This window comes from Erythrolamprus reginae, chromosome 1 (assembly GCF_031021105.1).
Source record: "Erythrolamprus reginae isolate rEryReg1 chromosome 1, rEryReg1.hap1, whole genome shotgun sequence".
NCBI classification, from domain to species: domain Eukaryota; kingdom Metazoa; phylum Chordata; class Lepidosauria; order Squamata; family Dipsadidae; genus Erythrolamprus; species Erythrolamprus reginae.
The window spans coordinates 45,831,504-45,858,331 of record NC_091950.1 but is presented as its reverse complement, the minus strand read 5'-3'; the positions used below and the strand labels follow the sequence as shown (position 1 = coordinate 45,858,331).

The 26,828-nt window shown below is 42.8% G+C and overlaps 1 protein-coding gene across 1 annotated transcript in view; it reads left to right on the top strand.

Annotated features, from left to right (window-relative positions):
• AHNAK2 (AHNAK nucleoprotein 2) overlaps positions 1–26,828 on the top strand; it is a 71,843-nt gene that overhangs the window by 38,854 nt on the left and 6,161 nt on the right. The window contains exons 2-7 of the mRNA XM_070751293.1: positions 1,649–1,716; positions 3,320–3,415; positions 5,313–5,375; positions 8,161–8,302; positions 9,907–10,088; positions 12,440–26,276. Of these exons, the coding sequence (XP_070607394.1) occupies positions 5,361–5,375; positions 8,161–8,302; positions 9,907–10,088; positions 12,440–26,276 (14,176 nt within the window). The 5' untranslated portion in view covers positions 1,649–1,716; positions 3,320–3,415; positions 5,313–5,360. The remainder of the gene's footprint in view (positions 1–1,648; positions 1,717–3,319; positions 3,416–5,312; positions 5,376–8,160; positions 8,303–9,906; positions 10,089–12,439; positions 26,277–26,828) is intronic.

Genomic DNA, 26,828 nt, shown 5'->3' with positions numbered 1-26,828 from the left:
TAACATGAGACTAACAATCAAGTAAACAATATTTCAACCAAAGAACTGACAAACAAGCTAACAGCAAAAAGCTCAAAGAATCTCTAAGACCACGCCCACCAATACTGACAGCACAAACCATTGAATATAAACTGAGAGCAAAGCTCACTCCTTATTAGCACTGATGATGTTACCTAGGTTGGGTAATAAAATGCCTGCAAGAAAACAAGCTCAGGGAGCACTAAGGACCCCTCATTTCAACCCTCAGCCACAAAAACTCTCCTTTGTTGGCAGGCCTAGACAACCTAGTCCAGTGATGGCAAATCTTTTTTCCCTCGGGTGCCAAAAGAGCATGCTTGCATGCTACCACACATGCATGAGTACCCACATCCATAATTCAATTCCTGAGGAAGGCGACAACAGTTTCACCTGAAGGCTGGAAACGGCCTGTTTCCCAACTTCTGGTGGGCCCAGTAGGCTCGTGTTTTGCCCTCCCCAGGCCCCAATGGCTTCCCTGGAGCCAGGAGAGGGTAAAAACGCCCTCCCCCATCCCCTTGGAGGCTCTCTGGAAGCCAAAAACGCCCTCACAGAGCCTGTGGGTGGGCCAAAAATCAGCTGGCCCGCACACACATGCATGTTGGAGCTGAGCTAGGGCAATGGCTCTCGTGCCAGCAGATATGGCTCTGCGCGCCACCTGTGGCACCCATGCCATAGGTTCGCAATCACTGACTTAGTCTCTTGATTTCTAATCTGGCATCTAAACCAAACTGGCTGTCTATTAATAAAGATGGAGCTTTGGTAACTTGCATGTTCCTCGTTGCTTCCTCTGAGTAGTGGAACTAGAATAAATTGTCCTAAATATAAAAATACAGCATAGTCTCGGTTATCCGTCCTTCGGATATCTAACACTCTGGATTATCTGACATCGTGGCTGCTTGGGGGCATGGCTGTAGGCATTTCTGCGCCCCCACCAGACACGCCGCCAAACATGACAACCACGACAGGAAGCAAGCTAGATGGGGGGAAGCGAGCGAGCGAGAGAAAACCTAGGAGGGAAGTGATCCAGAGAGAGAGAGTGAGAGAGACGGGGACAGAATCAGTACAGCAGAATCTGGATTACAGTATTTGACTATCAGCCCGCCCGTTTATGTCAGATAACTGAGACTTTACTGTATATACAAAAATATAATATTTAGTTGCTACACTTACATCCTGTCACAATCAAATATAGAGTCTCAGGTTACGGAATACAGAGTCTCAGGTTTTTAAATTATATGTACTAGACTTAACTATGATTGTTTCTTATGCAAAATAGAAAACATCAGGATAATTTTTTTTAAAATAAACTTGGCCAAATATTAAGTTTTTGGAAATAATCCTTACACATATCCTACTGAAAATGCAAGTCATCATTTATTGCCCAAGTTTTGAATAAGGAATTCAGTAATATGTATAGTCTAATCAAGCCAACCAAGAGAGATCTGTAAGATGAGTCTTTTCTATTTTGCTGCTTCATAATGCTTATTTATGTTTCATGAGTTATTGATTGAAGACATCTTTTAAATGAAAAATCATTAATGCACATCCATTAAATATCCATCGGAGGGCAGATGTCCTAACAGTTACTGCAAGATTAGCAATAATAATGCTTTTAAAAATATAATTCCAGCATCAGGTAGACAGCTGAGACCCGAAGATACAGAGGCAGATGGTGAGGCCGATGCAGAGGATGATTCTGTAAGTAACTCAGATTGCTCTATTAGTTTTAATTGGGAATTGCAAAGCTTCATTTCTTTTACAATAGAACCTCACAGCAAAAAATCAAGCTTCATCTAATCAAATAACAAGCCAAATTAAACAATTCTTCTTCCTGGATTTAATAAAAATCTACTGTTGAAAGCCTCTGCTCAACCTGGCCCAAAGTTATTTGCTTGAAACAAATGTTTAGTGCTGTTAAGTATTAAGTATACAGTTAAACATATTCAATTATACCATTATTATAACAGCTTTAATGGGTTTATTTATTAATTTATTAATTTATTAATTTATTAATTTATTAATTTATTAATTTATTAATTTATTAATTTATTATTTATTGATTGATTGATTGATTGATTGATTGATTGATTGGATTTGTATGCCACCCCTCTCCGTAGACTCGGGGCGGCTAACCACAGTAATAAAAAACAGTATGTAAATCCAATACTAAAACAGGTAAAAAACGTTATTGTAAAACTAAACATACATACAAACAAACAAACGTACCATGCATAAATTGTAAAGGCCTAGGGGGAAAGAATATCTCAGTTCCCACATGCCTGACGGCAGATTTACATTTTATTTTAACACAGTAATATTAATTGAAAGAAAGAGCCGGGGTGGCACAGCAGGTAGAGTGTTGTACTGCAGGCCACTGAAGCTGACTGTAGATCTGAAGGTCAAATCTCATCACTGGCTCAAGGTTGACTCAGCCTTCCATCCTTCCGAGGTGGGTAAAATGAGGACCCGGATTGTGGCAGCAATAGGCTGGCTCTGTTAAAAAGTGCTATTGCTAACATTTTGTAAGTCACCCTGAGTCTAAGGAGAAGGGCGGCATAAAAATCGAATAAATAAAAATAAAATAAAATAAATAAATAAATAAATTGAAACAATTCAAAAATCATTTCCAAGCTTTCATTAACGTGAGCCTGAACAACTTTAGTCACAAGATAAACTAAACTGGAGCCTTCTAAAACAAAAATACATGGCACACGTTAGTAGAGTATCTAAAGGAGATACAGGATACATTTAATGATCGCTTGTTCAGAAAGTGTCTGAACTTACAATGGTGCTGGACAGATAGTACTTATGTCCAGTTCTCATACATGTTGGTTGCAGTATGCAATCAGCTCCTAGCTCACAATTAAATTGACACAACATCCTAACATCATATGATCACTGTTTACAACCATTTGGCTAACTTCTTATAAGCAGGTTAATGGGAAAGCTGGCTGGAGGTCATAAATGAAAGCCATGCGATATTCTTGCTTAATGACCCACTTTATGACAATGGGAAGTACCAGAATTTCAGTAATTAAATGACATTATAGTTTATAGCTTAATACATCACTTAGCAATAGAAATTCTAGTTCCAATTATCATTTTTGTGAGGACTACTTGTATTATATCCGTTTGGCTAATTTAATAAGAATTTGGCATTATTCAGTATCCTGCTGGATCAAATTTTTAAAAAGTATAATCCACTCTTGTTTTTCTCACAATATTTTTTAAGCCCATGCAATTAATAGGAAACAATTTCAGGAAATAAGGGTAAGCTAATGGTATTTCTCCGTTTCTATAGATCACTGAAGTGACAACTGAAAGTATAAGACCAAGGCCACAAGGATCTTCTCCAGTGTATGAATATTGCATAGAAGATGAATATTTTAACAAAAAGGTAAGACTCAAAATGGAAGAGTTCATAGTGTTGGAAGAAATGTCCATATGAGTTCAGTTTCAAGTGGGGAGAAAAACACTGGAAACATGGAGACTATTTGGAAAGAGGGTTTAATAGTGGACAGGACCACATGCTTTGAGGTCCTGGGCAAAATGAGCACATGGGTGAAAGATTTATATACCCTCTTGGGCCCCACATTGGAGCTTCCTGTTCCTGTGTAAGAAATGTACTATGATTGTTTGTCAGACTCCCATTGGGCCATGTAGGGGTAACTCTTGAGTCCGACACTTGGTTGAATCTTGCTGAGTGATGTTATCTCCCCAGGTGCCATGTGATTGAATTATGTTGCTAGATGAGTAGAGGGCTAATCCTATCATGTCCTGAGGGCCATGTCTTAATTCCATCACCTTGAAGCTGAAGGGGATGACAGGCAGTGTAGGTAGCTGCTTTGTCTTTAAAACGTGTTTCTCCTTTATAACATTTCCTAAAATATTTCATTATTTTAGAAGAGGGGCATACGTTTCAGTTACAGCAACAAGCTATAAACCTTTGGAGTCATTGTCAGAGTTATTATGCCTTCCTTAGTCCCTTAAAGTTGGAGACAAAATTAATATTTATTGGCTCAAGGGGCACCCATTTTTTCCTGCCCTCTATACTCTTGTCGTCAGTATAAGTCAGGATTGATGCCAGAAAAGGAGGCTATGACAGATTCATGTAAACTGCAGAACTTTTGCCCCACATGTTGATTACAAGGCAGTTAAATGGGGGTGGGGTGGGGAGACAGTTAACTATGTCAAGTCCTAGAAACTATGCCTGTTCATATGTTACTTGTTTTTGTGCGGTAGATGCGGGTTGGGTTCTAACTTACTTTGCCGCCAGTTCGCTTCCTCCAGTGCCATGTGGATGTGCCTCATAGGATGCCAGGCATGCATGCACAGTGCCAATTTAGATTTAGATTAGATTAGATTTATTGGATTTATATGCCGCCCCTCTCCGCAGACTCGCGGCAGTTCACAACAATGGCAAAAACAGTACATACTGACAAATCCAATACCCACCAATCCAATTACAATTTTAGGTTAAGAAATTCATAAAAACAACCCCAATATATATAAAAAACAAGCACACAATCAATCAAACACCAAAACTACATGGGCAAGGGGGAGATGTTTCAATTCCCCCATGCCTGACAGCAGAGGTGGGTTTTAAGGAGTTTACGAAAGGCAAGGAGGGTGGGGGCAATCCTAATCTCAGGGGGGAGCTGGTTCCAGAGGGTCGAAGCCCCCACAGAGAAAGCTCTTCCCCTGGGTCCCCCCACACAAAAAATCCAAAAACAAGATTGCGACACCTGTGTAGTGCCAGAAACTTGGTTTCTGCACATGGGCAGAAGAAAAAAGAACCAGGGGAGAGGGGCTATAAATAAATAAATAAATAATTTTAAAAAAATTATTAAAAAGAGCCTGAACCGGTTCCGTGACATCATCATGGTATCACCAACAGTTTGCTACAGGTTTGGGCAAATTTGAAACAGGAGGAACCCACCTCTGGATGGAGGGTCTTCTGCCAAACTACCTCAGCCTGCTCAAGTTGGGCATCCATATTGGCAAATGATGATCGTGGAAAAGCTATTCTAGTATCTGAGGTAGTGCAGGGTATACTTCACAGTTTACTCCACCATTCTCCTTGGAGTCAGTTCTGCCATTTATGGCATATCATTCTCACCACTCCCTCTTGCTAGGCTATCCAGTGCTCTGCTGCCATTTTGTCCAAACACAATCAGTGGAACTATGCTGCCATCTAAGATATGTGGATTTCTGAGGCAACTTCCTTTGGTCCATACCTCCATCACAGTTCATGTCATACAACTAAGCATTAAATGCTGCATGTTTCTTTCCAGCTTCAGCAAGATATAGAGAACAGGCAAAGAAGAGACTCCACCTTCAAAATGAGTGATTCACAGGTGAGATTAAGTACCTGTTAAGCTTCAAGTGTGATTTTCAATGGTTTTCAATGTAGGAAAGCACTATGCCAGAATTCTTGAAAATCCTGGGTCTCATTAGATGACAATTGATTTTTAAACCTGCACTCGATAGCTACAGATGTTAAACAGATGTTAAACAACTGAACTTCTGAAATTGAAATATCAATACACTATTACATAGATAGATAGATAAGTAGATAGATAGATAGATAGATAGATAGATAGATAGATAGATAGATGGATGGATGGATGGATGGATGGATGGATGGATGGATGGATGGATGGATAGAGATAGATAGATGATAGCTAGATAGATAGATAGATAGATAGATAGATAGATAGATAGATAGATAGATAGATAGATAGATAGATAGATAGATACAAATAGATATTATAAAGGTAGATATTATTTTATTTATTTATTTATCTATCTATCTATCTATCTATTTATTTATTTATTTGTATGCCGCCTCTCTCCGAAGACTCGGGGCGGCTCACAGCAGCAGAACAATACAAATCCAATAGTTAAAAACAATTTAAAACCCTTAATATAAAAAAGAATAATACGTCTCATACAAACCATACGTAAAGCGGGAACGGCCCAGGGGAATCATAATATAATATAGATGTAGTTACAGTTAGAGATAGAGAGGATATAGATAGAAATAGAGATAGAGATATTTCTGTGCCAACTCAAAAAGCTCAAATTGCCCAAGGAGCTGCTGATACAGTTCTACATAGGCATTATTAAGTCTGTAATCTGCACCTCTATAACTGTCTGGTTCTGCAACCCAACAAGACAGACACAGACTTCAGAGGATAATTAGAACTGCAGGAAAAACAATTACTATACAATAAAGAATTCTATTCTATTCTATTATATTATATTCTATATAATAAAAATAACCCCCATAGCTTTAACCTTAAACTGTCTACCATGGACCTCACTTCATTCCTAAGAGGTCTGTAAGGGGGCATGCATAGGGCACCAGCATGCCTACCATCCCTGTCCTACTGTCCCCATTTATTTGTATTTATTTATTGTATTCATCTCCATGTTTATACTTATTCCTGTTATCTTGTACATGTTTGATGAATTAAATAAACTAAAATAAAAAATCATACTAATATTGTCACATAATTTTAAAATAAGCAATTTGTATGAATTCTGCACCCACTATCATATTCTGCATTTTATTAATGCTTCTGCACAGAGCCCTGAACACATTCAGCACTGATAGCATTACTGCAGCTGGAATTGGTCCTTTACATCAAATAAGTGATTGGAGCTATCTAAATTGGCAAGCAACTGCATTCCTGTTCCAAGATGGGAAATCATTCCTGATAAATTCCAATAATCCTGCTGGAAATTATGCATACTGTAGATTCCTTTTACTAATTCACTGCACTATTATTATTATATAGGTAGTCCTCGACTTACAACCATCCATTTAGCGATTATTCAAAGTAACAATGGCATTGAAAAAAGTGATTTATGACAATTTTTCATACTTAAGGCCATTGCAGCGTCTCCAGGGTCATGCCATCAAAATCTGGGTACTTAGCAACATGACTCATATTTATGATAGTTGCAGTGTGCCATGATCATGCCGTGATCACCTTTTTTGACCTTTTGACAAGCAATTCACTTTACAACCATGTTACTAACTTAACAATTACAGTGATTTCCTTAACAACAGTGGCAAGAAAGGTCGTAAAATGGTTCAAAACTCACTTACCAACTGCCTCACTTAACAACAGAAATTTTGGGCTCAATTGTGGTTATAAGTTGAGGACTACCTGTAGTTGTCGTATATCGAGAATCATTTCTGTTTCTGTTCTGTTTTAAAGGAGATAAATATAGAACGTAATTTCCCCCCAAATCTGTCTAGAGGCTAAGTGGTAGCATAAAAGCTCTTTAATTTAAGTTGGTAAACTAGCTAGCTCTTGAACAATTAAACAAGTCCTTTTAAATCCCTTTAAACCCTTTTGGGCTCTCCAATCATATTTTATATCTTAGAACATGTGACTTAAGTCCAGTAGGCTGCTTGTAGTTGACACTGATCTATTTGAAATAATGCAGTGCTGGGAATCAAAACTGAGGGGTAATGCAAATACCTAAAAGCTTATTACGGTACATGGAAGAAAAGGCGAATCAATACAGTTCTTTTCAAGAAATATATTTTATAATTTTATGAGTTGCTGGTGATTTATTGTCATAAGACCCAGAGGAATGAAGATCACGCGGGGTTGTTGTTTTTCAGGAACATGTGGCTTTTGAAAAATAATCATATGTATGATATTAAGTGTAGACATTTTAAATGGAAGATTTTATCCAGCTGGATAATTTATCATTGCTGACTGTTTAATTCTCATTTAAGATTATTTGTCTTCCATTCCATAAATACCAGAGAGATTTTTATATCTTCTAAAAAACTATCTGCCTGTCATGGATCATTAAGAAATATTAATATTTTCTTGTCAAATCCTACATTACAAGCTTGTGATGTAGGCTTATCCACATTCCTCATCCAGCAAGTCGATAATAAATCTAACCTGGTTATCTGTTTTATAATTTTGCTTGTCTTTTGGTGCTAGGAGATGTTTCTAATTCTTTAGTAAATTTAATATGTACTATTTCTGGCAATTTAGTACAATCAACGTTAGGATTATGTTAATGGTAGTGTGAGTGACATCATGATATAAATGAAGAATGAACTAATTTTGACATGAGATTTAATAGCATACCTTTTGGGATAACTAGGAATCTATGGAAGTGACATTACAAACCGAAGTGGAATCTGGCGCAAGTGGATTTAGTGTCGCTGGTGGGGGAGCCGAAGGCATATTTGTGAAGCAAGTGCTCAAGGAGTCTCCAGCATCAAACCTATTTAGTCTAAAAGAAGGTACAGTATTGTTCTTGTATTATATTTACATTTTCTCTTAAAACCATTAACTAAGAAAATCATCATATCCTTAAAGCATACATTAAAAAAGTAATAACCATACAGTATTTTTTTTTTAAGTATGCATACCTATTGAATGATGAAAATGCTGCGGGGCAGGGATAAAGTAGTACAGATAGTCCTCCACTTACAACTGGATCAGTTGTAATGGCCTCCCAAAAAGGTACTTATGGCTTGGATTTGAAAGTCTGATGGTTGCTCCCATCATGTGATTGCATTTTGAGCGCTCAGCAATTGGTCTGTATTTATGGCCATTTGCAACATCTTGCAGACACACGGATGCACTTCTTTGCCAACTGCAGTGTGCCCATTATGACTGCCATGTTCACTTAACAGACCACAACAGAAAAGACTGTAAAATTGAACATGGTCACATGATAGAATAGAATAACAGAGTTGGAAGGGACGTTGGAGGTCTTCTAGTCCAACCCCCTGCTTAGGCAGGAAACCCTACACCACTTCAGACAAATGTTTATCTAATCTCTTCTTTAAAAGTTCCAATGTTGGAGAATTTACAACTTCTGGATGCAAATTGTTCCACTGATTAATTGTTCTAACTGTCCGTAAATGTCTCCTTAGTTCTAAGTTGCTTCTCCCCTTGATTAGTTTTCACTCATTGCTTCTTATTCTACCCTCAAATGATTTGGAGAATAGTTTTAGGAGGACAATATTTTGCCCAGCCTGGAAATTACTTCCAAAGCAGAGAGGTTTTTTTCTTCTCCCCAGTGATCACCTTATTCCTCACTACTGGACTACTGGGCTGGGATTCGGGTGTGGGAGTTTTGCTCCATGGAGCAACTCCCAGCACACAACGGCTGAGAGATGCTCGCAATGGGTGCAAATTGGGGGTGGCGGGGGATGGGACAGGGTGGACCACGAAATGTGCATCTTACTGGAGACCATCAACTCTGGATCTTGTGGCTTTTTGGGGATTTTCTTTTTTAAAGAAAATGCCTCCCCAGATGAGCTTGAAAACGTCTGAGGTTGCTTAGGGAAGGAGCAATCGGGCAAGCGTTTCACCCCCTCCATGCTGAAAACTCAGCTTCTGCGCATGCACAGAAGCAAAACCAAGGAAAAACAGCAAAGAAAAGCCTAAAACAAGCTGGCAGCACAGGAAACTCAGCTTCTGTACATGTGCAAAAGAAAAAAACACCAAAAAAAATCCATTTTTTTTTTATTTCAAAGGAAAAAAAGATGGTTGCGCTCATGGATCGGCACCAACTGTTCTGGTTTGGTGACATCATTATGATGTCACCAGCAGGTCGCTATCTGTTCGGGTGAATCAGGCCGAAACAGGAGGAACCGACCCCTGATAACACTAGACATATCCAGTTCCAGCAACTGTTCTTTATAGGTTTTATCCTGATGACCTGCTTAATGACCAGTGTAACTTATAATCAGAATTCCAGGCTCAGTTACGATTGTAAGTTGAGGACAACCTGTATTTACTCTAAAAAGTGAATAAAAAGTATACACTTTGCGAATTCAGATAAGGAATTGAGGAATTTATCTGATAGTCTGAAAGCCTTGTTTCTGTTTTCCAGGTGATCAGCTTTTGAGTGCCACAATCTTTTTTGATAATATCAAATATGAAGATGCACTTAAAATACTACAGTATTCTGAACCATACAAAATACAGTTCAATCTTAAAAGAAAACTTGTTGGGAAAGATGAGCTAGAAGCAATACATTCTGCAACACAGTCCAAAAAGGAAAAATTAAGTCAGGTAATATATTGTCCTTGAATTATACAATAGATTAAGCTGTATATCATGACAATCTATCCATTAATGAAATAACACTGATACAGTTACAACATATAAAATCAATTGTCCATGAGTATTTTTTTAATTGACCTATCCATAATTCCTAATAAGAAAAACTCTGGTTTCATCTGAATGTTAATTTTTAAGATTCTTTGCATCACTATGAATTTTAATCTATTTTTTTCAATGTTTCACAAGTCCACCAGATATAGTAAAATGTGCCTACATGTTTTTCACATTTCCAAATTAGTTAGATAGTTTTCCTGGTAACATATACTTACAATACATTTTATTAAACTTTTCCTTTAAGTTATAGGATGTGAATTTCAATCCTTTTAACCACATTGTTTCCAATTAGGCAATATGTATGTTCAGTCAAATTTCTTAGCCCACTTTATTATGCGCACTTTAATTTAATTTGTTTATTTATTAGACTTGCATGCCGCCCCCCCTCACAACATATCAATAAAAATATATATAATAACATATCTGATCCCATTAACATATATAACTAATCTTTAAAAAATTCTAAAAAGGCTAAAACATTAAAAATCATTCTTCCAGATTTTCAGACCTACCACACATTCATTGGCCAGAGGCTAGGGTCTAGTGACCCCAAGCCTGGTGCATAAATAGGCTTTCAGATTCTTGCGGAATGCAAGGAGGGTGGGGGCAATACGAATCTCCGGGGAGAGCTGATTCCAGAGGGCCCGGGCCCCTACAGAGAAGGCTCTTCCCCTAGGCCTTGCCAAGCAACATTGCCTAGTTGACAAAACCTGGAGAAGGCCGACTCTGTGGGACCTAACTGGACACTGTAATGCATGCGGCAGAATGCGGTCCCGTAAGTAATCTGATCCAATGCCATGTAGGGCTTTATAGGTCATAACCAACACTTTGAATTGTGGCGGAAACCAATTGACAGCCAATGCAGCCCGTGGAGTGCTGAAGAAACATGGGCATACCTTGAGAGGCCCATGATTGCTCGTATGGCTGCATTCTGCACAATTTGTAGTTTCCAAATGCTCTTCAGAGGTAGCCCCATGTAGAGAGCATTGCAGTAGTTGAACCTTGAGGTGATAAAGGCATGAGTGACTGTGAGCAGAGACTTCCTGTCCGGATAGGTAACTGGTGCACTAGGTGAACCTGGGCAAATGCCCTCCTACCCACAGCCGAAAGATGATGGTCCAATGTCAGCTGTGGATCGAGGAGGTCGCCCAAATTGTGCACCCTCTCTGAGGGGTAATGGAAGGACAGATGGAGGTGTCCTTGGGAGACAGAACCCACAGCCATTCTGTCTTGTCAGAGTTGAGCTTGAACCTGTTAGCACCCATCCAGACCCTAACAGTCTTCAGATCTTAAGTTGGTTGATGATTGATTGATTTTTCAAATTTCTAAATTGTCCATCTCCCTCAGAAAGAAACTCTGATTGGCAGGACCTGGATGAGAGTGCCCAACAAGAACATCTAATTTTGTATCTTTTTGAATAGACACTATCACCTATGGATGTTACAGAAACATGCCCTTAGTCATTAGTCGGGGGATTTCTCTGGAATAGCATGTTTTCCCCAAGAAAGACCCTATATTTTTTTGAACCCTGAAACAGGCGCCTGGCCTTATTGCCAGGCACTTATTGCCATATATCTGATTGGGCTTATTATCGGGTGATGTCTTATTTTGGGGGAAATAGGGTAGTATTTTACAATGAGCCGGGGTGGCGCAGCAGGTAGAGTGCTGTACTGCAGGCCACTGAAGCTGACTTATAGATCTGAAGGTCAGCGGTTCAAATCTCATCACCGGCTTAAGGTTGACTCAGCCTTCCATCCTTCCAAGGTGGGTAAAATGAGGACCCGGATTGTGGGGGCAATAGCCTTGCTCTATTAAAAAAAGTGCTATTGCTAACATGTTGTAAGCCGCCCTGAGTCTAAGGAGAAGGGCGGCATAAAAATCGAATAAATAAATAAATAAATAAATACATACATACATACATACATACATACATACATACATACATACATACATACATACATACATACATACATTTGGATGGGCTTTTCCAGTACTACCAACCATGTCTTTCAGAAAGACAGTAGTTGGTAGTATTTTACCAAGCCTCAGATGAAAGATCTCTCTGGAAAAGCAAATTTTTAAATTGTTTGCACAAATGGTATTTATTTTAATTCAAATTGCATATTTGGAAAGTTGATTACGGCATACTAGAATCCTTGAAATTAAAAAAATAAAATGATATAAATAATATTCCATATACATTTTTTCCTAAACAAACATATTCATTTTAGAATTTTTCTCCCCAGGTAATGGATACAATGGAAATATCTGAGAAGACAATTTCAGAGGAAGATAAAACAAACTTAATTGTAAAACAAAGAGTGGGAAGACCAAAAAGAACCAAAAAGGACAGGCTCTCGTGGCCAAAATTCCAGTCCATTAAGGGAAAGAAGATTTTGGGGCACAGAAGATCACGAAGTACATCAGATGCATATGAACATGGAATTCCAGATGTGTCTCCTACAAGCACAGATACAGAATCACAATTCCAGCCAGAAGAAATTCATGGAAAAACTAAAAAACAAAGCCAAAAGAAACTAAAGTTCCCAACTATAGGATTTAAGATGCACAAAAGTAAACAAGCACCGTATGAAATAAATCCATTCAAAGAGTATGAGAATGATACTGCTGTGGAACTCTCAGAGACAATGACAAAAGAGTATACTTCATTAGATATATACAGAAAAACAAAAGATCCAAAAAGAGATGAATCAGATGCAGTATTTCCACTTCTGCAACATACAAGAAAATACCCTGATGTTGAACTAACCATTACAAAATCCAAAGAGAAGAAAATAAAATCCAACATAGAATTTAAAAAACAAGAACCTACAGTTGCTACAACACAGATGAAAACAGAGGTAATTCAAACAAAAGACATTACAGACTCTCAGGTCAAAGTTTCACAAACTATACCAAAAATGAGAGGGGGGAAGCAAAAAGATTCAAAAGTACAAGTTGAAAGCCAATATCAGAAACAGGAAAAAGGTAAAGAAACAAAAATTGCTACCAAGTATACATTGCCACAAACTGAAGCTCCCAAAGTTGAGGTGGATGTAAAGATACCTAAAATGGATTTCCCTCTTCCCAAAGCTGAACATAAGGCTACCAAACCTGAGCTTAAGATGGAAGAAATCATTGCTGATATAAACATCTCAGGATTTGACATAAAGTCAAGAGCAGGCGAGGAAAATTTGGAATTGAAAATAAAAGACCAAGAAACAAGTATTACATTAGATGAGATTCCTGCTGATGGCTCAGCCATTACACTGGAAGATGATGAAACTAGGGTCAAAATGTTAAAACTAAATATGCCCAGGTTTGGGATATCATCCCCCCCAAAAAAAGATATTCCAAAAAGAGAACTTTCTATATCGTGTATAGGAGCAGACTTACCCAAAACTGGACTGCAAACGGAACTCAAAACTACAAAGATAGGAGCGGACATTAAGATGAAAGATGAAGAGATAGTGGAGCCAACTTTAGATGTGGAAAAAGGTGATCAGGGCAAAATCAAAAAGCCTGAAGTGAAGATGCCTAGAGTCAAAGTTGCCAAACTCAAGGCGCCAGAAATAGGGATCTCCTTGCCAAAGTTTGAGGCTGATGTCACCCTTCCCAAAGGAAAAGCTGAAGTGTCTGATGGTGCAACGGATGTAAAATTACCAGTGGCCGAAGGAAGCATCGAAGGAGAAGGACTGAAGATACACATGCCAAAGTTCAAGGTGCCCAGCATGGGATTCTCCAAACCAGACATCAAGGGACCAAAAATCGATGTGGATGTCACTACACCTAAAGTAGATGTTTCTCTTCCCAAAGCAGAGCTCCAGGTTAAGAAGCCAGAGGTGAAGGGAGGAGATATTATCATATCAGCACCAGAGGTAAATATTCCAAAAGGCTCAGCTAGCCTAGACATCAAAGCTCCTGAAGTAGATGTAGAGGCTCCATCTGGAAGGATTTCTGTGCAGGGTCCCGATCTTGAACTGGGAAGCAGAGATAGGAAGTTCCAAATGCCCAAGTTCCATATGCCCAAGTTTGGAATGTCACTACCCAAAGGGAAAGGTATCCCAGAGGCAGAAATCACCATGCCTTCTGTGGAAGCAGAGCTGCCAAAGACAGACTTGAAAGCGGAAGTAACACTGCCTTCTGCTCAGCTTGAAACAGATCTTAAGCTTCCAAAAGTGGAGCTTGATGCCCCAAGGTTGGATGTGGAGATTGGAGATACTGGCAAAATCAAAATGCCCGAAGTAAAGATGCCTAGCATCAAAGGCGCCAAGCTCAAAGGGCCAGAAGTAGGGATCTCCTTACCAAAGGTTGAGACTGACGTCACCCTTCCCAAAGGAGAAGCTAAAGTATCTGATGGTGCAGCTGCCGTAAAATTGCCAGAGGCCGAAGGTGCCATTGACGGGGGAGGACTGAAGATACACATGCCAAAGTTCAAGATGCCCAGCATGGGATTCTCCAAACCAGACATCAAGGGCCCCAAAATCGATGTGGATGTAACTATGCCTAAAGTGGATGTTTCTCTCCCCAAAGCTGATGTCCACGCGGAGAAGCTGGAGGTGAAGGGTGGAGATATTAACATATCAACACCAGATTTAAAGATTCCAAGAGGCTCAGCCAGCCTGGAACTCAAATCTCCTGAAGTAGATGTAGAGGCTCTTTCTGGAAAGGTTTCTGTTCAGGGCCCTGTGCAGGATCTTGAGCTGGAAAGTGGGGATAGGAAGTTCCAAATACCCAAGTTGCAGATGCCCAAATTTGGAATTTCACTGCCTAAAGGGAAAGGTATTGCAGAGGGAGAAATCAGTGTGCCTTCTGTGGAAGCAGATCTGCCAAAGACAGAATTGAAAGCAGAAGTAACACTGCCTTCTGCTGAGCTTGAAACCGATCTTAAGCTTCCACAAGTGGAGTTTGATGCCCCTAGTTTGGATGTGGAGATTGGAAAGGGCAAGATCAAAATGCCCGAAGTGAAGATGCCTAGCATCAAAGGCCCCAAGCTCAAAGGGCCAGAAGTAGGGATCGCCTTGCCAAAGTTTGAGACTGATGTCACCCTTCCCAAAGGAAAAGCTGAAGTGTCTGATGGTGCAGCAGCCATAAAATTGCCAGAAGCTGAAGGCACCATTGACGGGGGTGGACTGAAGATACACATGCCAAAGTTCAAGATGCCCAGCATGGGATTCTCCAAACCAGACATCAAGGGCCCCAAAATCGGTGTGGATGTCACTATGCCTAAAGTAGATGTTTCTCTTCCCAAAGCAGAGCTCCATGTTGAAAAGCCGGAGGTGAAGGGAGGAGATATTACAATTGCAGCACCAGACATTAAAATTCCAACAGGTTCAACGAGCCTGGAACTCAAAGCTCCGGGAGCAGACATAGAGGCTCCCTCTGGAAAGGTTTCTGTGCAGGGCCCCGATATTGAGCTTGGAAGCAGGGATAGGAAGTTCCATATGCCCAAGTTCCATATGCCCAAATTTGGAATGTCACTACCCAAAGGGAAAGGTATCCCAGAGGCAGAAATCACAGTGCCTTCTGCGGAAGCAGAGCTGCCAAAGACAGACTTGAAAGCGGAAGTAGCCCTGCCTTCTGCTGAGCTTGAAATGGATTTTAAGCTTCCACAAGTGGAGTTTGATGCCCCTAGTTTGGATGTTGAGATTGGAAAAGGCAAGATCAAAATACCCGAAGTGAAGATGCCTAGTATCAAGGGACCCAAGCTCAAGGGGGCAGAAGTAGGGATCTCCTTACCAAAGGTTGAGGCTGACGTCACCCTTCCCAAAGGAAAAGCTAAAGTATCTGATGGTGCAGCTGCCGTAAAATTGCCAGAGGCCGAAGGTGCCATTGACGGGGGAGGGCTGAAGATACACATGCCAAAGTTCAAGATGCCCAGCATGGGATTCTCCAAACCAGACATCAAGGGCCCCAAAATCGATGTGGATGTCACTACGCCTAAAGTGGATGTTACTCTCCCAAAAGCTGATCTCCATGCGGAGAAGGTGGAGGTGAAGGGAGGAGATATTACCATATCAACACCAGATTTAAAGATTCCAAGAGGCTTAGCCAGCATGGAACTCAAATCTCCCGAAGTAGATGTAGAGGCTCCTTCTGGAAAGGTTTCTGTGCAGGGACCCGATCTAGAACTGGAAAGTGGGGATAGGAAGTTCCAAATGCCCAAGTTGCAGATGCCCAAATTTGGAATTTCACTATCTAAAGGGAAAGGTATTTCAGAGGGAGAAATTAGCATGCCTTCTGTAGAAGCAGACCTGCCAAAGACAGAATTGAAAGCAGAAGTAGCCCTGCCTTCCGCTGAGCTTGAAACCGATCTTAAGCTTCCACAAGTGGAGTTTGATGCCCCTAGTTTGGATGTGGAGATTGGAAAGGGCAAGATCAAAATGCCCGAAGTGAAGATGCCTAGCATCAAAGGCCCCAAGCTCAAAGGGCCAGAAGTAGGGATCTCCTTGCCAAAGTTTGAGACTGACGTTACCCTTCCCAAAGGAAAAGCTGAAGTTTCGGATGGTGCAGCAGCCATAAAATTGCCAGAAGCTGAAGGCACCATTGACGGGGGTGGACTGAAGATACACATGCCAAAGTTCAAGATGCCCAGCATGGGATTCTCCAAACCAGACATGAAGGGGCCCAAAATCGATGGGGATGTTACTATGGATAAAGTGGATGTTTCTCTTCCCAAAGTTAAGCTTCATGTTGAAAAGCCGGAGGTGAAGGGAGGAGATATTACCATTTCAGCACCAGACGTAAAAATTCCAACAGGTCCCATCAGCCTGGAACTCAAAGCTCCTGAAGTAGACATAGAGGCTCCCTCTGGAAAGGTTTCTGTCCAGGACCCCGATCTTGAGCTTGGGAGCAAGGATAGGAAGTTCCATATGCCCAAGTTCCATATGCCCAAATTTGGAATGTCACTACCCAAAGGGAAAGGTATCCCAGAGGCAGAAATCACAGTGCCTTCTGTGGAAGCAGAGCTGCCAAAGACAGACTTGAAAGCGGAAGTAACACTGCCTTCTGCTGAGATTGAAATGGATCTTAAGCTTCCACAAGTGGAGTTTGATGCCCCTAGTTTGGATGTGGAGATTGGAGATAAGGGCAAGATTAAAATGCCTGAAGTGAAGATGCCTAGCGTCAAGATCCCCAAGCTTAAAGGACCAGCAGTAGGAATCTTCTTGCCAAAAGTTGAGACTGACGTCACCCTTCCCAAAGGAAAAGCTGATCTATCTGATGGTGCAGTGGATGTAAAATTGCCAGAGGCCGAAGGTACCATTGACGGGGGAGGACTGAAGATACACATGCCAAAGTTTAAGATGCCCAGCATGGGATTCTCCAAACCAGACATCAAGGGCCCCAAATTAGATGTGGATGTCACTATGCCTAAAGTAGATGTTTCTCTTACCAAAGCTGAGCTCCATGTTGAGAAGCCAGAGGTGGAGGGAGGAGATATTACCATATCAGCACCAGACGTAAAGATTCCAACAGGTTCAGCCAGCCTGGAACTCAAATCTCCCAAAGTAGATGTAGAGGCTCTTTATGGAAAGGTTTCTGTGCAGGGCCCTGATCTTGAGCTAGAAAGTGGGGATAGGAAGTTCCAAATACCCAAGTTGCAGATGCCCAAATTTGGAATTTCACTGCCTAAAGGGAAAGGTATTTCAGAGGGAGAAATCACATTGCCTTCGGTGGAAGCAGACCTTCCAATAACAGAATTGAAAGCGGATGTAGCACTGCCTTCTGCTGAACTTGAAACCGATCTTAAGCTTCCACAAGTGGAATTTGATGCCCCTAGTTTGGATGTGGAGATTGGAAAGGGCAAGATCAAAATGCCCGAAGTGAAGATGCCTAGCATCAAAGGCCCCAAGCTCAAAGGGCCAGAAGTAGGGATCTCCTTGCCAAAGTTTGAGACTGATGTCACCCTTCCCAAAGGAAAAGCTGAACTGTCTGATAGTGCAGCAGCCATAAAATTGCCAGAAGCTGAAGGCACCATTGACGGGGGTGGACTGAAGATACACATGCCAAAGTTTAAGGTGCCCAGCATGGGATTCTCCAAACCAGACATCAAGGGCCCCAAAATCGGTGTGGATGTCACTACACCTAAAGTAGATGTTTCTCTTCCGAAAGCTGAGCTCCATGTTGAAAAGCTGGAGGTGAAGGGTGGAGATATTACCATTGCAGCACCAGACATAAAAATTCCAACAGGTTCAACGAGCCTGGAACTCAAAGCTCCTGATGTAGACATAGAGGCTCCCTCTGGAAAGGTTTCTGCGCAGGGCCCTGATATTGAGCTTGGAAGCAGGGATAGGAAGTTCCATATGCCCAAGTTCCATATGCCAAAATTTGGAATGTCACTACCTAAAGGGAAAGGTGTCCCAGAGGCAGAAATCACAGTGCCTTCTGCGGAAGCAGAGCTGCCAAAGACAGAATTGAAAGCGGAAGTAACACTGCCATCTCCTGAGTTTGAAACTGATCTTAAGCTTCCACAAGTTGAGGTTGATGCCCCTAGTTTGGATGTGGAGATTGGAGATAAGGGCAAGATTAAAATGCCTGAAGTGAAGATGCCTAGCGTTAAGATTTCCAAGCTTAAAGGACCAGAAGTAGGAATATCCTTCCCAAAAGTTGAGACTGACGTCACCCTTCCCAAAGGAAAAGCTGATTTATCTGATGGTGCAGTGGATGTAAAATTGCCAGAGGCCGAAGGTACCATGGACGGGGGAGGACTGAATATACACATGCCAAAGTTCAAGATGCCCAGCATGGGATTCTCCAAAGCAGACATCAAAGGCCCCAAATTAGATGTGGATGTCACTATGCCTAAAGTAGATGTTTCTCTTACCAAAGCTGAGCTCCATGTTGAGAAGCCGGAGGTGGAGGGAGGAGATATTACCATATCAGCACCAGACGTAAAGATTCCAACAGGTTCAGCCAGCCTGGAACTCAAATCTCCCAAAGTAGATGTAGAGGCTCTTTCTGGAAAGGTTTCTGTGCACGGCCCTGATCTTGAGCTGGAAAGTGGGGATAGGAAGTTCCAAATGCCCAAGTTGCAGATGCCCAAATTTGGAATTTCACTGCCTAAAGGGAAAAGTATTTCAGAGGCAGAAATCACCATGCCTTCTGTGGAAGCAGACCTGCCAAAGACAGAATTGAAAGCGGATGTAGCACTGCCTTCTGCTGAGCTTGAAACCGATCTTAAACTTCCAAAAGTGGAGCTTCATGCCCCTAGTTTGGATGTGGAGATTGGAGATACTGGCAAAATCAAAATGCCCAAAGTGGAGATGCCTTGTGTCAAGGTCCCCAAAATAAAAGGGCCTGAAATAGGGATCTCCTTGCCAACTGTTGAGACTGACGTCATCCTTCCCAAAGGAAAAGCTGATCTGTCTGATGGTGCAGCAGCCATAAAATTGCCAGAGGCTGAGGGCACCATTGACGGTGGAGGACTGAAGATACACATGCCAAAGTTCAAGATGCCCAGCATGGGATTCTCCAAACCAGACATCAAGGGCCCCAAAATCGATGTGGATGTCACCACGCCTAAAGTAGATGTTTCTCTTCCCAAAGCTGAGCTGCATGTTGAGACGCCGGAGGTGAAGGGAGGAGATATTACCATTGTAGCACCAGACATTAAGATTCCAACAGGTCCCACCAGCCTGGAACTCAAAGCTCCTGAAGTAGACATAGAGGCTCCCTCTGGAAAGTTTTCTGTGCAGGGCCCTGATCTTGAGCTTGGAAGCAGGGATAGGAAGTTCCATATGCCCAAGTTCCATATGCCCAAATTTGGAATGTCACTACCCAAAGGGAAAGATATGCCAGAGGCAGAAATCACCATGCCTTCAGTGGAAGCAGAGCTGCCAAAGACAGAATTGAAAGCGGAAGTAACACTGCCTTCTGCTGAGATTGAAACTGAGCTTAAGCTTCCACAAGTTGAGGTTGATGCCTCTAGTTTGGATGTGGAGATTGGAGATAAGGGCAAGTTCAAAATGCCTGAAGTGAAGATGCCTAGCTTCAAGATCCCCAAGCTCAAAGGACCAGAAGTAGGAATCTCCTTGCCAAACGTTGAGAGTGACGTCACCCTTCCCAAAGGAAAAGCTGAGGTGTCTGATGGGGCAGTGGATGTAAAATTGCCAGACGCCGAAGGTACCATTGACGGGAGAGGACTGAAGATACACATGCCAAAGTTCAAGATGCCCAGCATGGGATTCTCCAAACCAGACATCAAGGGACCCAAATTCAATGTTGATGTCACTATGCCTAAAGTAGATGTTTCTCTTCCGAAAGGTGAGCTGCAGGTTGAGAAGCCGGAGGTGAAGGGAGGAGATATTACCATATCAGCACCAGACGTAAAGATTCCAACAGGTTCAGCAAGCCTGGAACTCAAATCTCCCAAAGTAGATGCAGAGGCTCTTTCTGGAAAGGTTTCTGTGCAGGGCCCTGATCTTGAGCTGGAAAGTGGGGATAGGAAGTTCCAAATACCCAAGTTGCAGATGCCCAAATTTGGAATTTCACTGCCTAAAGGGAAAGGTATTGCAGAGGGAGAAATCAGTGTGCCTTCTGTGGAAGCAGACCTTCCAATAACAGAATTGAAAGCGGATGTAGCACTGCCTTCTGCTGAAATTGAAACCGATCTTAAGCTTCCACAAGTGGAGCTTGATGCCCCTAGTTTGGATGTGGAGATTGGAGATAAGGGCAAGATTAAAATGCCTGAAGTGAAGATGCCTAGCGTTAAGATTTCCAAGCTTAAAGGACCAGAAGTAGGAATATCCTTGCCAAAAGTTGAGACTGACGTCACCCTTCCCAAAGGAAAAGCTGAAGTGTCTGATGGTGCAGCAGCCATAAAATTGCCAGAAGCTGAAGGTACCATTGATGGTGGAGGACTGAAGATACACATGCCAAAGTTCAAGGTGCCCAGCATGGGATTCTCCAAACCAGACATCAAGGGCCCCAAAATCGGTGTGGATGTCACTACACCTAAAGTAGATGTTTCTCTTCCCAAAGCTGAGCTCCATTTTGAGAAGCCGGAGGTGAAGGGAGGAGATATTACCATATCAGCACCAGACGTAAAGATTCCAACAGGTCCCGCCAGCCTGGAACTCAAAGCTCCTGAAGTAGACATAGAGGCTCCCTCTGGAAAGGTTTCTGTCCAGGGCCCCGATCTTGAGCTTGGGAGCAAGGATAGGAAGTTCCATATGCCCAAGTTCCATATGCCCAAATTTGGAATGTCACTACCCAAAGGGAAAGGTATCCCAGAGGCAGAAATCACAGTGCCTTCTGTGGAAGCAGAGCTGCCAAAGACAGAATTGAAAGTGGAAGTAACACTGCCTTCTGCTGAGCTTGAAACTGATCTAAAGCTTCCACAAGTTGAGGTTGATGCCCCTAGTTTGGATGTGGAGATTGGAGATAAGGGCAAGATTAAAATGCCCGAAGTGAAGATGCCTAGCGTCAAGATCCCCAAGCTCAAAGGACCAGAAGTAGGGATATCCTTGCCAAAGTTTGAGACTGATGTCACCCTTCCCAAAGGAAAAGCTGAAGTGTCTGATGGTGCAGCAGCCATAAAGTTGCCAGAAGCTGAAGGCACCATTGATGGTGGTGGACTGAAGATACACATGCCAAAGTTCAAAATGCCCAGCATGGGATTCTCCAAAGCAGACATCAAGGGGACCAAAATCGATATGGATGTCACTACGCCTAAAGTAGATGTTTCTCTTCCCAAAGGTGAGCTCCATGTTGAGAAGCCGGAGGTGAAGGGAGGAGATATTACCATATCAGCACCAGACGTAAAGATTCCAACAGGTTCAGCCAGCCTGGAACTCAAACCTACCGAAGTACATGTAGAGGCTCCGTCTGGGACCGTTTTTGTGCAAGGCCCTGATCTTGAGCTGGAAAGTGGGGATAGGAAGTTCCAAATACCCAAGTTGCAGATGCCCAAATTTGGAATTTCACTGCCTAAAGGGAAAGGTATTTCAGAGGGAGAAATTAGCATGCCTTCTGTGGAAGCAGACCTGCCAAAGACAGAATTGAAAGCGGATGTAGCACTGCCTTCTGCTGAACTTGAAACTGATCTTAAGCTTCCACAAGTGGAACTTGATGCCCCTAGCTTGGATATGGAGATTGGAAAAGGAAAAATCAAAATACCCGAAGTGAAGATGCCTAGCATCAAAGGTCCCAAGCTCAAAGGGCCAGAAGTAGGGATCTCCTTGCCAAAGTTTGAGACTGATGTCACCCTTCCCAAAGGAAAAGCTGAAGTGTCTGATGGTGCAGCAGCCATAAAATTGCCAGAAGCTGAAGGCACCATTCATGGTGGAGGACTGAAGATACACATGCCAAAGTTCAAGGTGCCCAGCATGGGATTCTCCAAACCAGACATGAAGGGGCCCAAAATCGGTGTGGATGTCACTACACCTGAAGTAGTTGTTTCTCTTCCCAAACCTGAGCTCCATGTTGAGAAGCCGGAGGTGAAGGGAGGAGATATTACCTTTGCAGCACTAGATGTAAAAATTCCAACAGGTCCCACCAACCTGGAAATCAAAGCTCCTGAAGTAGACATAGAGGCTCCCTCTGGAAAGGTTTCTGTCCAGGGCCCCGATCTTGAGCTTGGGAGCAGGGATAGGAAGTTCCATATGCCCAAGTTCCATATGCCCAAATTTGGAATGTCACTACCCAAAGGGAAAGGTATCCCAGAGGCAGAAATCACCATGCCTTCTGTGGAAGCAGAGCTGCCAAAGACAGAATTGAAAGCGGAAGTAACACTGCCTTCTGCTGAGCTTGAAACTGATCTTAAGCTTCCACAAGTTGAGGTTGATGCCCCTAGTTTGGATGTGGAGATTGGAGATAAGGGCAAGATTAAAATGCCTGAAGTGAAGATGCCTAGCGTTAAGATTTCCAAGCTTAAAGGACCAGAAGTAGGAATATCCTTCCCAAAAGTTGAGACTGACGTCACCCTTCCCAAAGGAAAAGCTGATCTATCTGATGGTGCAGTGGATGTAAAATTGCCAGAGGCCGAAGGTACCATGGACGGGGGAGGACTGAAGATACACATGCCAAAGTTCAAGATGCCCAGCATGGGATTCTCCAAACCAGACATCAAAGGCCCCCAAATCGATGTGGATGTCACCACGCCTAAAGTAGATGTTTCTCTTCCCAAAGCTGAGCTCCATGTTGAAAAGCCGGAGGTGAAGGGAGGAGATATTACCATTTCAGCACCAGACGTAAAAATTCCAACAGGTCCCATCAGCCTGGAACTCAAAGCTCCTGAAGTAGACATAGAGGCTCCCTCTGGAAAGGTTTCTGTCCAGGGCCCCGATCTTGAGCTTGGGAGCAGGGATAGGAAGTTCCATATGCCCAAGTTCCATATGCCCAAATTTGGAATGTCACTACCCAAAGGGAAAGGTATCCCAGAGGCAGAAATCACCATGCCTTCTGTGGAAGCAGAGCTGCCAAAGACAGACTTGAAAGCGGAAGTAACACTGCCTTCTGCTGAGCTTGAAACCGATCTTAAACTTCCAAAAGTGGAGCTTCATGCCCCTAGTTTGGATGTGGAGATTGGAGATACTGGCAAAATCAAAATGCCCAAAGTGGAGATGCCTAGTGTCAAGGTCCCCAAGATAAAAGGGCCTGAAATAGGGATCTCCTTGCCAACTGTTGAGACTGACGTCATCCTTCCCAAAGGAAAAGCTGATCTGTCTGATGGTGCAGCAGCCATAAAATTGCCAGAGGCTGAGGGCACCATTGACGGTGGAGGACTGAAGATACACATGCCAAAGTTCAAGATGCCCAGCATGGGATTCTCCAAACCAGACATCAAGGGCCCCAAAATCGATGTGGATGTCACCACGCCTAAAGTAGATGTTTCTCTTCCCAAAGCTGAGCTCCATGTTGAAAAGCCGGAAGTGAAGGGAGGAGATATTACCATTGCAGCACCAGACATAAAAATTCCAACGGGTTCAGCCAGTCTGGAACTCAAAGCTCCTGAAGTAGACATAGAGGCTCCCTCTGGAAATGTTTCTGTGCAGGGCCCCGATCTTGAACTGGGAAGCAGAGATAAGAAGTTCCATATGCCCAAGTTCCATATGCCCAAATTTGGAATGTCACTACCCAAAGGGAAAGGTATCCCAGAGGCAGAAATCACCATGCCTTCTGTGGAAGCAGAGCTGCCAAAGACAGAATTGAAAGCGGAAGTAACACTGCCTTCTGCTCAGCTTGAAACCGATCTTAAGCTTCCACAAGTGGAGCTTGATGCCCCTAGTTTGGATGTGGAGATTGGTAAGGGCAAGGTCAAAATGCCCGAAGTGAAGATGCCTAGCGTCAAGATCCCCAAGCTCAAAGGGCCAGAAGTAGGGATCTCCTTGCCCAAGGTTGAGACAGACGTTACCCTTCCCAAAGGAAAAGCTGAAGTGTCTGATGGTACAGCTGCCGTTAAATTGCCAGAGGCTGAGGGCACCATTGACGGGGGAGGACTGAAGATACACATGCCAAAGTTCAAGATGCCCAGCATGGGATTCTCCAAACCAGACATCAAAGGCCCCCAAATCGATGTGGATGTCACCACGCCTAAAGTAGATGTTTCTCTTCCCAAAGCTGAGCTCCATGTTGAAAAGCCGGAAGTGAAGGGAGGAGATATTACCATTGCAGCACCAGACATAAAAATTCCAACGGGTTCAGCCAGTCTGGAACTCAAAGCTCCTGAAGTAGACCTAGAGGCTCCCTCTGGAAATGTTTCTGTGCAGGGCCCCGATCTTGAACTGGGAAGCAGAGATAAGAAGTTCCATATGCCCAAGTTCCATATGCCCAAATTTGGAATGTCACTACCCAAAGGGAAAGGTATCCCAGAGGCAGAAATCACCATGCCTTCTGTGGAAGCAGAGCTGCCAAAGACAGAATTGAAAGCGGAAGTAACACTGCCTTCTGCTCAGCTTGAAACCGATCTTAAGCTTCCACAAGTGGAGCTTGATGCCCCTAGTTTGGATGTGGAGATTGGTAAGGGCAAGGTCAAAATGCCCGAAGTGAAGATGCCTAGCGTCAAGATCCCCAAGCTCAAAGGGCCAGAAGTAGGGATCTCCTTGCCCAAGGTTGAGACAGACGTTACCCTTCCCAAAGGAAAAGCTGAAGTGTCTGATGGAGCAGCCTCCATAAAATTGCCAGAGGCCGAAGGTGCCATTGACGGGGGAGGATTGAAGATACACATGCCAAAGTTCAAAATGCCCAGCATTGGATTCTCCAAACCAGACATCAAGGGCCCCCAAATCGAGGTGGATGTCTCTACACCTAAAGTGGATGTTTCCCTTCCCAAAGCTGAGCTCCACGTTGAGAAGCCGGAGGTGAAGGGAGGAGATATTTCCATATCAGCACCAGACGTAAAGATTCCAACAGGCTCAGCCAGCCTGGAACTCAAAGCTCCCGAAGCAGATATAGAGGCTTCTTCTGGAAAGGTTTCTGTGCAGGGCCCCGATCTTGAGCTGAAAAGCGGGGATAAGAAGTTCCAAATGCCCAAGTTCCATATGCCCAAATTTGGAATTTCACTGTCTAAAGGAAAAGATATCCCAGAGGCAGAAATCAGCCTACCTTCTATGGAAGCAGAGCTGCCAAAGACAGAATTGAAAGCGGAAGTATCACTTCCTTCTGCTGAGCTTGAAAGCCATCTTAAGCTTCCACAAGTGGAGCTTGATGCCTCTAGTTTAGACATGGAGATTGGAGATAAGGGCAAAGTTCAGAAGTTAGGCATCTCACTTCCAACGGTTGAGTCAGACGTCTCCCTTCCCAAAGGCAAAGCTGAACTGCCTGATTCTGAGGCTCCCAGCAAAGTGGCAGAAGCCGAAAGTAGTCGTGAGAAAGGCAGGATGAAAATACACATGCCAAAGTTCAAGATGCCCAGTATGGGATTCTCCAAATCTGATCTCAAGGGCCCCAAAATAGATTCTGACGGCAGTATATCTGATGTACACACGTCTCTTCCAAAGGTTGAGCTCAGCTCTACAATACCCCAGCTTAAGACAGATGAATTTGAGGGCGACATCAGAATAGCAGCCCCTAAAGTGAAGATTCCATGGGTCCCAGTCACTGTGGAGCTGCAAACTCCAGACGTAGAAGTACAAGCATCTTCAGGTAAGATTATTGTGCAGGGGAGAGTTTTTGATCTTGGCGGTGGGTAGTGAGCTCAAAGGTTCAAATGCACTTGTTGGTAATTTTCTTTACCCAGGGAAAAAATTGTTGCACAGAGATGAGTCTTCCTACCTTTCATAGAAGCAGACCACCCCAAAGCATATGATCTGAAATCCTAGTTGATGAACCTAAAGTTGAAAAACTGCCATAAGTGGAAATTGAAGGGGCCAACTTGGATATGGAGATGGGGTGGGGGATGGGTGTGAAAACAAAATGTCTGGAATCAAGATTGTTGGCGTCAAAGTGCCCACGCTGAAATTTCCAGAAGATCTCTGTCATAATTTGAGGCAAATATCTTCCCTCCCAAAGGAAAATTGATTCCTCTCTCCCTGCCTCCAAAAATCAAAGCCAATATTAGTGGTGGAGGCTGAAAGAAAATTGAGGGAAGTGAGATGAAAATTCCCATATCCAGTTCAAGATATGCAGCTTGGAATTATCCAAACCAGAAAGGGGACCAAGTCAACCTGGGCATCAACCAGATCTTAGATGAAGATA